Consider the following 11,918-nt stretch of genomic DNA (forward strand, 5'->3'; position numbering starts at 1 on the left):
CTTTCTTCACCTCTTGCTTTCCCAGTCTGTTGCTTGGGATAACAATGATAGCTACTCTAAACATAATACAAGCCTTATTGTATAAATAGCATCCTTTTTAGTGTGTGGATAGTATTCTTTCCCCGTCTTCTGAGTAAAAATCAGTACATTATATTTTACAAGCAACTGAGTTATAAAAGCGCTATACAAATACAGGCCATTTACCATTTACCATCTGAGTTCATTACAAAGTTGAAGCCATGGACGTATTACTTTATATTTCATTCAGTTCTCCGTGATTCATGCTGTTTGCTTTGTTACAAATGCCAGAAACATATTTATGATTTTAAATTATTGTTTGAAATAAATAGAAGCCATTATAATTCGATTACAAGAGATATTAAAAATGTAACACTACTACTCTAATATTTGTGACATCAACCTCTAAAGACAGTAAAATGTCATCATCTAAAACAAGCTGGCTGTCCAATCCTGTCAAAGTCTGAAACGACAGCTGCAAAACCCTGGATGTCTCTTCTTTGCTGTCGGTCTCTGTCTTCTAACATTTTCTTCTGGGAAACTTAACATGAACTAAGTTACTGTAAATCTCTGCATATCTCTGTATGTGCTCGTTAGCTTTGTGTCACATTGCAGCCGAGAAAAACCGTTAACCCTCAGGCTGATGATTTAAGTGTTGTAGGACACATAAACACACAGTTGGCTTCATTTCAGTACCTTTACCATCTGAGTGAAAGATCCAACAATGTAAACATGACTATTTGGATATATAATCTACAACTTCTTAGTAAACAAACATAGTCCAATTTACACAACAGATGAAATCCAGAGATGGGCAGTAACGCGTTACTGTAATCCGATTACTTTTTTCAAGTAACGAGTAAAGTAAGGGATTACTATTGCAAAAACGGTAATTAGATTACCGTTACTTTCCCGTAGGAACGCTGCGTTACTAAAACCGTGATTTTCTTGCGAGAGTGTCTCATGACAGTGACGTAAGCGAGTGTGACGTTTGTGACAACAGCTGTGTGCAGATCAACAGTGGATCACATATCGAGTACGGGAGAGAGTATGAGCGTGCAGCGTTTAAAGCGTGGAAGTACTGACCTTACTTTGAGTTTGATTCCATAAAAAGTGACAAAAACATTAGCGTCTGTTGTGCGTGGGAAGAAAACTTCTTTTTACAGCGAAAAAACCCCCCTAAACTTCCAAGCAAGCACCGAGTGCGCTACGACGTAATGGGAAATTCACAGAGAAACTCGCGGATTCTTCCACTGACCGCTGCGGCACACCTGCACCAGGGTAAACCTCCGCCTACCCCACTCCTGCTTTACAGGTGAAAATAGAGCAAAAGGACCGCTAGTCTTTGACTTTATTTATTTTCTGCTGTGTTTTACTTGCATCTATTTGAAAGACTGAGTGTAAACACACAAAAAAAATATTTTATGTGCTGGAATGTGCAGAAAATAGGTTTAAATATTAAACAAATTTCTTCCAGCCAGAAAATGTTGCATATAATTAAATTTTTGCTTGATGCATAAAGTTAAAAGATTAAAACTAATAAAACAAGTTTTAAAAAGGGACTTTTCCATTTGATTACATTTTGTATGATGGATTATGTAGAAAAAGTAGAATTGGGCTGAAAGATCTATTTCTTTATCACCTATTCAGGTTGTAAATCGTGTTTTTAAAAAGTAACTAAGTAATTAATTACTTTTGAAAATAAGTAATCAGTAAAGTAACAGGATTACTTTTTGGGGGAAGTAATCAGTAATTAGTTACTGATTACTTTTTTCAAGTAACTTGACCAACACTGATGAAATCAGATGACAAGCAAGAACTAAAAAGCGATGCTTACCTACAATGTAAAAAATGTGTTTTCCTTCCCGTTAGTGCATACGAGGTGAAAATCAGGTGAGCAATGTTTTCCTACATTTTTCAACTGGACGACGGCCATATGAAAAATGCAGTGCACACAATGGATGGCCTGCCATTGGTGCCATTTCCATTTAAATATTTTGGTTACTTGTTACTGAGACTAATGGCAGCTCAAAAAGGCAGAGCTGAGAGGGAGATAAAGCCTTCAGTCCTTTTTTACACACACACTGGACTTTCTGGACTTTGGTTTTGCACAACACTGGTCACTATATTCTTCATTTCCGGTTAATACTTGTACAGCTGCTGTTATTGTGTATATATTTATTTATATTTAGATTTCTTCATACATTCTTATATAGTTCTATATTGTGTATTGTGTATTTTGTTGTACAGTTATTTTATTTTCAACTTTAATTTATATATTTATCTTTATCTTATTCTTCCCAGTTAAATTTACCCTTCATTCTAATTTGTGTTGTACAGTTATTTCATTTTTAACCTTAATTTATATTTTATTCCTTCCTAGTTAAATTTACCCTTTTTAATTTTTCATATTTATTTCCTTTCTTATTCATAGCCTTTTCCTTTTTTGTTTTCTTTAGGTCACGAGCAGTTGTCCAAGCATTTCACTACATATCGTACTGTGTATGACTGTGTACGTGACAAATAAAAATTTGAATTTGAATTTGAATTTAAAATTAGGGGCGCTTTCTGCAGTGACTCACCTTTAAGGAAAACCCCCGCATCATAAATGTTCCTGAGGTCCAAACTGGACTTTTTCTCATGGCCTGAGGGTCAGAACAGCCATAACATAAAAACAAGGAATGAATCAACAGAATTCAGGCATCACACCCTCTCTCTCTATCAGCGCAGCAGCCAATGTCTGCCTGCCTCTCTAAACATAATAGATGCCTGACAAAATGGATTGTCACAAGGAAAGGTGGAGGAGAGAGGCAGAGAATAAGATGGAGCTAAGTGCTAAAAGATAAGTGCCAGTCAGGGAGCAGGTCAGTAAAAAGCACAAGGTAAAACATGCACATGCACACACACAAAGTTATTTCTTTAAGCTTTTGCCACAGATACAGAGCTGTCTTTACATGAGCTAATTCTGTTGTTCTTGTCTGGTCGGTGCATCTGTTTATGTAATGATTGGTGGATCCCATAGCTTAATAGGCTTAATATGTCTTAATTTGTCATCCAAATAACGTTCAAACTGTTGAAAAGTGTGGTCAAAATCAGAGTTAAAGATATTATGTTAATAACACTTATGCTGTATTTTTGGGACCATAAGGCGCACTGGATTATAAGGCACATTAAGCGAAACAAAGCAGTCAGATAAGTCAAACTTTACTCAACTCATTCTTCTTGCTTCCTCCACTTCCGTACCATTGATTCATTAATGCTGAATTCTCTGGCAGCTGCTCTATCCCCATGTTGTTGCAGTATATTAATGACTAACCTCGTATTGTGGATGGATTATCTCAGTTGTTCTCCTGACTGAAGTTTAGTCTGTTTACAGCATCCTGCCATGCGATTGCATTTGTCCCTAACCACCAGAAACCCTAGCGTTAACTTTTATTGAGTGGAAAAAAGTTAGCATTCATCCTCCAGCTTCACTGTGTTTATGTTATGCTAACATAGCTGTGTTGCTAGCGACATAGCGCATCATTATATACCAGCTGTCCAACTTCAGTAACCCTACAAACGTCACTGCTGTTTAGTTTTCTGTTTTCATTTATGTTTGAAGTGATAGCAGAGCTGTACGTTTTAATTTTTTCAGAAATCTCTCAGTCAGAACATGCTATATCATGTTTAGGCGGAAACTAGCGAGCTAACTTCCTGCTAACTTCTAACTCTGTTAAATTTAATAAATTCTGTTTTCATGGATGCCTGGATGTTAAACTTAATTGTTACACCTGGTAAACACTGATTATTTTATTAAAGATGAAAGTTTTTAACTCTCAGTGATGCTGCAGTGTTCGTTTGACTTTGGAACCTGAAGAGGACGGCGTTTTGGACCCAGATTACTCCAGGAGGATCCTGACTACGGTAGCCGTAATGTATGGCGTTATTTTTGTGCCACTATTCTGAGCGCACGTAAAAAAAAATTGAGCACACGTAAAAAAAAATTGCAGGTGCAAGTGTTGCATTTTGAGGAGAAATTTATTTTGAGCTTACAAAAGCTGAATTTGAGTGAACAAAATTCATTGCTGCGTGCAAAAAACGTATTTCAGTGTTTGCGCTTATCCATATACACACACAATAGCACCCCCTCTCGCTCAGTTTTTTCATTTGCGCTTGCTCGCAATGTGTTGCTTGCGCTCGCAATGTGTTGCTTGCGCTCACAACATTCTCTGCTTCGTACGCTCAACTCTCTGTACACCGTTATAAGTGTGCCACAAAACCAACCAATCACAGACTTGGTTTCAAAAATTCTGATTGGCTCTTACGGTCTCCAATCAGCTCGCTAGCTACTGCTGTCCGGACACCGGAAACACTGTCCACTCAGCCTCGCTTCTTGCAGATAGAGGGATTTTTGATTTACTCTGCAGCTAAAGAAGAGATGGCAGAATCAAACAATGGCTCCAATAATACTACACCACAGTATCAGGTGAGTTTAATTTTTTTTGTGTGAATTTAGTAATTTGCTGTCCTTTCTGTTTAATATGCTGTGAAATTGTAGTTACAGATGCAGCTGTAGAGTTTAAGCTAGCCTTATGGGTAATTACCAGCGTAGTTGTCTTACTGAGGCAGTGTATCCTAATCATGTTTTTTAGGGTAATGGTGCAGTTGAGTCAGCAGTAAGAAATCTGGTGTCTTTGCTGCTTAACAACATATCCACAAATCCTTCAGGGAGGCCAACAGAGAGTGGGCAGCCGGAGCCTAGAAATCTGACTATCCAGCAAGAGATGACAAGGTTTTTGCTTTTTTTGTGTGTTTTTTTTATTTTAACTTTTTGCAATCTTTTCTGTTAAAGTTATTTGGTTTGTGGATTTATCAACATTGATTTTTAAATTAAAATGTGCTATTAAGGACTGATGTCATATTTAATAACTTTATTAAACAATAACCCTTATGTTATGCAACACTGCATTTTTTAAACTCATGCATTTTCATCCCACAGATCATTTCCAGGATATTTCAAATCACACTTGAGCCGTGGTAAAAAGAGATGTTTAACATCTACTAAGCAGCTTGTTAAGGCAGGCAGTAAGACCACAGGCCTCAGTTTTTATTTGCTGTCAAAAAACACATCCTACACACCTTTGCCAGCTGAGGAGCTTGAACTCCTACAAGCTGGCATGGGGAGACAAACAGTGTCTCTTCCAGAAGATGGTGACCATGCAGAGGTAAGTTTGTGTAGTCAGTATTAAAATCAGTCATTGGCAGACGCATTTAGCCTGAATCATATGCCACAGTCCATTTAGTGTTCCATTCTGCTTAACTGTGTTTTTAACTAAGATTTCTAGACTTCTGGAAGAAACCTTTCCAAAAATGGAATATCTTTGTGGAGGATGGCTCTTACATAAGGCAACAGGTTTGTTGTTAATTCAGTTTTTATGTATTTTTTTGGCATTCTTGCGTGCTCATACTGCATTATGATTATGTAGTTGATACTTTTGCTGCTTGATTGTTTATGCTATTTTTCTGTCAATAAAGGTGGCAGTGGTCGACGAAAGCTCACTGTAATTCCACCTGAAACAGAAGGATATTCTGTCAAAACACTGAAAGCTGTGTCAGGAGGTGGCAAATCCACTTTTTACATAGTACCTCTTCAGGAAACATTAGACACATCTCCTCTACCTCCCGACTCACAGCACTTTTCAAAGATGCCAAAGAAGATATGTTACCAGTGTAATGAAGTTATGCCTCTGCAGATGCTTGCAGTACACATCAATACGTGCAAAGGAAAATTCTCTCCTGATGAGACTGATGATGAGGTGAGACAATTTTGATGAAATCAAAATGAGCAATTTTGATTAAATAATATAGTATCACAATTACTGTTTTTTGATTCAGCAGGAATCGGAGTTATGCATTGTGAAAAGCAAATGCAAGGTAAACCTAGCACATTACTAAAAACCATAGTAACTACAATGAATTTTGTATCGGTAATGATCTTTTTCCCACTATGCCTAACATGTACCCATTTTTGGAATTGTAGGTTATTTGTCCAATATGCACTAAGGATTTTCCTGAAGATGAGATCACAGTCCATGCGAGTCTGTGTGGGGATAGGTAATCTTTTTTCAGCCGTTTATGAAAAAATGTTAATCAGTAACAGTCCACGCAAACATATGTATTTTTATTTTATTTTTTTTTTAACTTTGTTTTGTCATCAGCTTTCAATGCATGGTGCCTGAAGAAAATGACCAAACTACAGGGACACCAGCTCAAACTTCAGTATGCACAACAGACAGGTACTTTTTGCTCTATTATAATTCATATACACACTATTATGCAGAACCATTTGTTAAAATTATGTGTAAGATCTTTTACACAATACCTGGGGTTTAATTTCATATAAAACATTTTATGATCACACTACTTTAAATTATTGTTAAAGGTTGTTGCACAGAACATGCTGCAATAATTTCTAATCACGTTTAATGTGGTAGCCTCTTTTAATCTAAAGATGATTATTTTTCTTTGAGAGCTTAGGATGTTTTCTACCCTGTTTTTGTTAAGCGTGGAAGATGTATTGCGTTGCCTTGAACAACAAGTCGACACCACAACAGAATTTAAGTTGTGTGTGGACAGAGAAGACCTTCCAGACAGAGGCATTCTCCAGTGGCAGAGAAAAAAAGCTGCATCTCCCACCAGTGTTCTTAGGGTGGTTTTCATTGGAGAGGCAGGCGTGGATACAGGAGCACTTAGGAAAGAGTTTTTGAGTGGTGAGTTGCCTATTACCTGTTTTGTCCTAGTGTCAATAAATAATGGATAACTTAAAAATGCGGATATTTTTTGTATGAAAGACATGATTTCAGGTATTGAAAGCAGATTCTTTGAAGGACTTGAGAACAAGGGCAAAAACCCCAAGTATTCTCTGACCGATCTTGATAATGAAAACTTCAGGTTGGTTACATACGAGCTTTGTGTATTACATTTAATACGCATCCGATATTTTTGTAAATGTTACCTGAAAATGAATTATAATCATTTGTCTACACAGAACTGTTGGTGAAATAATTGCAGTCAGCCTCGCCCAAGGAGGCCCATCTCCTGCCTTTTTCAAAGAATGGTGCTACAATTTCCTCTGCTCAGGAGAGGTTGATTTCAGCTGTCTGTCTAAGGAGGATGTTGCAGATGTGGAATCTTCCCTGCTCATCCGCAAAGTGAGCACCTGGTTTAGCTCTGGCACATGATATATTATGAGTATGGTGTTTTTAAACACTTTTAACCTTCTGTATTTCCTCTTTCACATTATACATTTCCAGGTTGAAGATGCAGCAGACATACAGTCTCTGATGATGTGGGCTGATGAAATTGTCAGCTGTGGATACACAAACCAGATAAAGATGGATAGTAAGGAAAGCATGATCCGGTAAGGGAGAAAAAATCAGAGAGATCATTAACCCCCCCCCCCAACTAGTTTTTCATTTTGTTTTTTTGTTTTTATTTTTAAGTGCTATTGTCTTACACTCTACAACAAGACTGATTCCAATGCTACAGCAGCTCCGAAAGGGCATGGAACTGTATGGTCTTGTGAACCTGATGGCTGTAAATCCTGAAGCTTGCCACAGTTTGTTTGTTCCTGGGAAAATCCTCAAAGTAAGTATTAACATAGCAGCTTCAGTCTGATCCAAACACAGTCCACTTATCTGTACTGTAGTTATCCTGTATTTATTTATTAGTTTTGAATGAACAATATATCTATAATATAATCTACTTTATTTCCTTATTTACAGCCAGACGCTGATTTCATTATGATGAGCTGCCAACCACATTTCAGTGAAAAAGGGACATCTAGGGAGAGAACTGAGAGGAAGATCATAAATTTTTTGCAAGATTTCTTGCAGGAGATTGAAGTATCAGGTACTATATAGTATTAGCTGTATATACCTATAGTATTGTATATATACCGTATGCATCTGTTAAATATTTTTGCTTTAACATGCAGGGCACTAGAAAGTATTCTTAGTTGTTAATTTAAAACATTGTAATCCAGATTGCTTTTTATTTAGAAAAGACTTCAGAAACATTTTCAAACATCACAGATGGAAACACAGGCGGTGCAGGTGGTGAAAAATCAGAGTCTCTTGCTGTCCACCATGTGCTCCAGTGGATGACCGGCCAGTCCCATGTTCCCATCCTTCCTGATGAAAAGAGACATTTCAAAATAACATGCAAGTTTGACCATGAATGTAAGGAGCGGCTGGGAGATCACTCCATTTGTTACCCAGTTGTGAGTGCATGCACTTGTACTGTGACTTTTCCAGTGCAGCATCTGGACACTTACACAGTGTTTAAAACCATAATGAGTGCAGCAGTTAAATATGGTGGTGGATTCCACAGAGTTTAACACATTGTTGTCTTGTAATTTGGAAACTAAATGAGTAAAAATGTTTGTAAACATTAGCTGTTAAGATGTTCGTAGCCGTTTCATGAAAATGACAAGACTTCAAAACTTTGTGTAGGGTCCTACGTTGATAGATAATAAGCAAGTGCTTTGTTTGCTTGTAATCTGAATGTTTTAGCAAAGAAATCCAGTATTTGAGAACTTAAAAGAACGTTGACTTTCACGTCCATGTTAAGTGTCACTGTTGGTTTGACACCTGTAGCAAGAATTGTATGTACAGGTCACGACCGTGTGACTCAGAATGTTCCAAGGGATTAATAGTTCTCTGAAGCCCCTCCAGGGTTTCCTCATCCAGTGGGCATTCAACTTCAGGAACCACAACTGTGCTGTTAGATTCTTCTTGCAGTACAGCACTCTCCCAGTCAATGCCTGGATCCCGAAGCTCCTTCAAATCCACAAACATATATAATGGTCATTATTCCAGAATAGGTACTTTTGGGAGGAATGTTATTTTGTGTAAGTGTTTTTTCCATTAAAATACAACAATTTAAAAAGAATGCCTTTGTTTTCATGTTCTTCTTACTGTAATTTAGATTAGTGGTAATTGATAAGCAAGAATGTATAAAATCACCAGAAGCATCTCCCAGATGTGCTGCAAGTGTTTTAATTTGTTAATTTCAGAAGAGCAGAGTTAACTGCTAACTAAAATTTTGAAATTCAACATTTAAAAAAAAAAAAAAAAAAAAAAAAAAAAATCAGATTATGAGCTGGTACCTCAAGTCTCTCGCCCTCGTCCAGCTCTTGTAGATGTCCCATACACCAGAGCTGTTCAGGAGTGAGACCACCTTCTGTCCTGAGGGGATGATTATTCCATCCTCCAACAAAGGTGACAAGATCTGCTCGGAGTCGAGGGACAAAGATGTAGTGGACACCAAAAAGATGAATGACATCTGAAATGTCAAGCAGGCCATCCTCCTCGAGTGAGTGAAGAATATCATGGTACTTGCTAGTGACTGCAATCCAGACATCACGCCAAAGTCGTTCTACTCTGTAAATACATTTGAATTTGGATTTCAGGTATTTCATGCTTCAAATCAATATCAGAACTGCTACAACAATCTACCCATGCAGTCAATAATAATATAAAAAACATCAAAAGACTAACCTCTGATTGTGGACACTCTTTCCAGATATGAAACTCGCTCTCCCTGTTCCTCTTGTGGCAAACATGAAATGTGCAATGTCCAGGTTTTCTACTCCTTGATCTGCCCTAACCCTATGATAAAAATACATTTTTAAGGAATTTTTAAAGTTTTCTTTAATGATACTTGTTGCTAGCATATAAATTAAATCAGGGCATAAAACCTTGATGGCAAGCCGTGAAGCTGGGCTGATCTCAGGAAAAATGAGAATGCAGTTTTTGCCCTGTTGTTAGTTGCTGCATCCAAGTACAGGACCTGCAGTAAAAACAAATGGAAAATTAAAGATCTGGTTTCAGATCATGTATAGTTTTTCAGTTAATAATGCAGTTTCATAATAAGTGTTCAAGGAATATTGTACGGTTCTATGTTCATAACCATAATTCAAAGCTTGAGTAGTCTATACATCAATATTGGTAGTACTTATCAAAAAATGAAAATGGCCTTTTAGTTTAACCTTTTTTGGTAAAGAACTGATTAGAAATTTAAAAAAAATAATAATTGCAAATCGTCCACTATGTTGGCTTGCTGAATAATTGATGTTCATAAAAAAACAACCTAATAAAGCTCTCATTTCAAAACTACCAAATATTCTACATAACAGTTACACTTTTACCTTCCTTGAGTAGCCATCCACTCCACCAAAGATCACAACATTGTACCTGTTTCAGAGGGAAAACAATCTCACTAAGGCTTGATTTGCAGAACATGTAAGACATTGAAAATAAATTTTTCAGTATGCACACTTGCCACTGACTTAAACTGGACACTTGTCAGGTGTGCTGAAAATAATACCAACATTTTTATATGTTTATAAGTTCAATGAGACTAAATATTTTAGTTCTCTTGTCATGATTTTTTTTAAGTTTTCTGGAGCACTTAACATATTATGTGTTGATAGGCTTGTTATCATGGAAAATATCGATATACAAAGTGTAAATAATTGCTCAAGAAAATTTACAATTAACAATATTGCTGGTTTTGTTACACATCCTGTATTCCTTTTACTTAATATTACTCTATCAAGTGCTTTTTAAAATATTATAAATACACTGAAAGACCTATCAGATAAGGTTGATTAAAGCAGATTTAAAGTATAACGTGCATCTTTCTGCCCAACTTGTGTTAGAGCTATATAAGTGGGTATTTTACCTTATTAGCTTGTGATTTGTGTCTATGTGGACCAGGGAGAGAGGGCCTCGCACCGAGTAGCTTCTTCGCACAACACAGCCTAGTTCTGTGATCCGTTTGAAGATCCCTACAGCATCAACTCGATGCATGGAGGCCATCATTCTCCACCACTGAACACGGAGACCCATAGAAACCAAATGTCCTTGAACCATTCGATAGCCAGCATTTGGCATCTGATTTTTGATAGCCGATATGATGTTGTCCAGCTCTTGGTCATTCATTGTGCTGTATGTTCCTCTCACAGACAAGTCAAATTCTTGCATCCTCCTGTAGATTGTTCTTCTTGAAACACCAAGACATTTAGCAATGCAGCTGAATGTCCAACAAATTCTTGAGTCTTTCTCTCTCTAGTACGATTTTGGGGTGGCCAGGTCCCAGACCAACTTCTGTTTCCAGTTCAATAATGGCCACAGAGCTGATGTTAATTTCACACTGAACCAGATGATGAACGTTTTGTAGAGCCTCTGTAATCTCTGACAGACCGCCTATTTGCTGAGAGAAAGATTCAAACAGAACAAGCTCATGACGAGTCAAGAACTCCAAATAATCCAGATTTAGTGGTTGTTGGTTTAAAGCAGCTTCCAGTTTAGAGAGGAGTCTATGCATCATTTGCTGTCTCAGTATGTCCTGTTAAAAGCAGCAAGGAACATGGACAAGTACAATGAAATGATGTATCTCAGACAAAAATAAACAACCCATAAAACAAACTACATGAGGTACATCATTTTTCAAGTTTGCATAGTTTGCAAATTAGCTAACGTCAGTTATCAAGCGAATAATAATTAACAAAATGATTTTATATTACTTACATGTGGCCGGGACATGCTCTTTTCGTGCTGCTATTCAGTATTCGACGACATAAAAGAGAGCTACTCAAGTATAATTTGGAAAAATTAGTCAGTTGGCATGGTTGTATGATGCAACTACATTCTACTACACCAACAATAGTCTTAAAAAATAATATATTTTAAAATAAAATGATTAAAGATATTATCCGCAAATTGGGGTTTAAGAGATTTTAGCTGGATTTAGCTACATTTCGGACAGTGTTTCCGGAAAGCAGTAGCTAGCCAGCTGATTGGAGACCGTAAGAGCCAATCAGAATTTTTGAAACCAAGTCTGTGATTGGTTGG

At 37.1% G+C, this 11,918-nt stretch overlaps 2 protein-coding genes across 2 annotated transcripts; one reads left to right on the top strand and one right to left on the bottom strand.

Moving 5' to 3' along the window:
• Positions 1–4,395: 4,395 nt before the first annotated feature.
• Positions 4,396–8,398, top strand: LOC146624714 (uncharacterized). Its single transcript, XM_085364091.1, has 15 exons — positions 4,396–4,486; positions 4,653–4,792; positions 5,000–5,225; positions 5,338–5,413; positions 5,536–5,816; positions 5,896–5,934; positions 6,041–6,114; positions 6,219–6,296; positions 6,565–6,770; positions 6,852–6,951; positions 7,049–7,211; positions 7,314–7,420; positions 7,503–7,647; positions 7,785–7,911; positions 8,061–8,398. Exons 1-15 carry the CDS (start codon positions 4,439–4,441, stop codon positions 8,396–8,398), a joined length of 2,148 nt encoding a protein of 715 aa, XP_085220217.1. The 5' UTR covers positions 4,396–4,438.
• A 183-nt stretch (positions 8,399–8,581) lies between these two features.
• Positions 8,582–11,713, bottom strand: LOC146624715 (uncharacterized). The gene is made up of 7 exons (XM_085364092.1): positions 11,595–11,713; positions 10,747–11,412; positions 10,211–10,256; positions 9,761–9,852; positions 9,561–9,671; positions 9,170–9,443; positions 8,582–8,840 (listed from the first exon to the last, which is right to left on the bottom strand). The coding sequence occupies exons 2-7, from the start codon at positions 11,046–11,048 to the stop codon at positions 8,634–8,636; spliced, it is 1,032 nt and encodes a 343-aa protein (XP_085220218.1). The 5' UTR covers positions 11,049–11,412; positions 11,595–11,713; the 3' UTR covers positions 8,582–8,633.
• Between the last annotated feature and the right edge of the window lie 205 nt (positions 11,714–11,918).

The sequence above is a fragment of the Diplotaxodon limnothrissa genome, linkage group LG10 (assembly GCF_057381915.1).
Source record: "Diplotaxodon limnothrissa isolate DT_005_m linkage group LG10, D_limnothrissa_male_GT1.1, whole genome shotgun sequence".
Lineage (NCBI taxonomy): Eukaryota > Metazoa > Chordata > Actinopteri > Cichliformes > Cichlidae > Diplotaxodon > Diplotaxodon limnothrissa.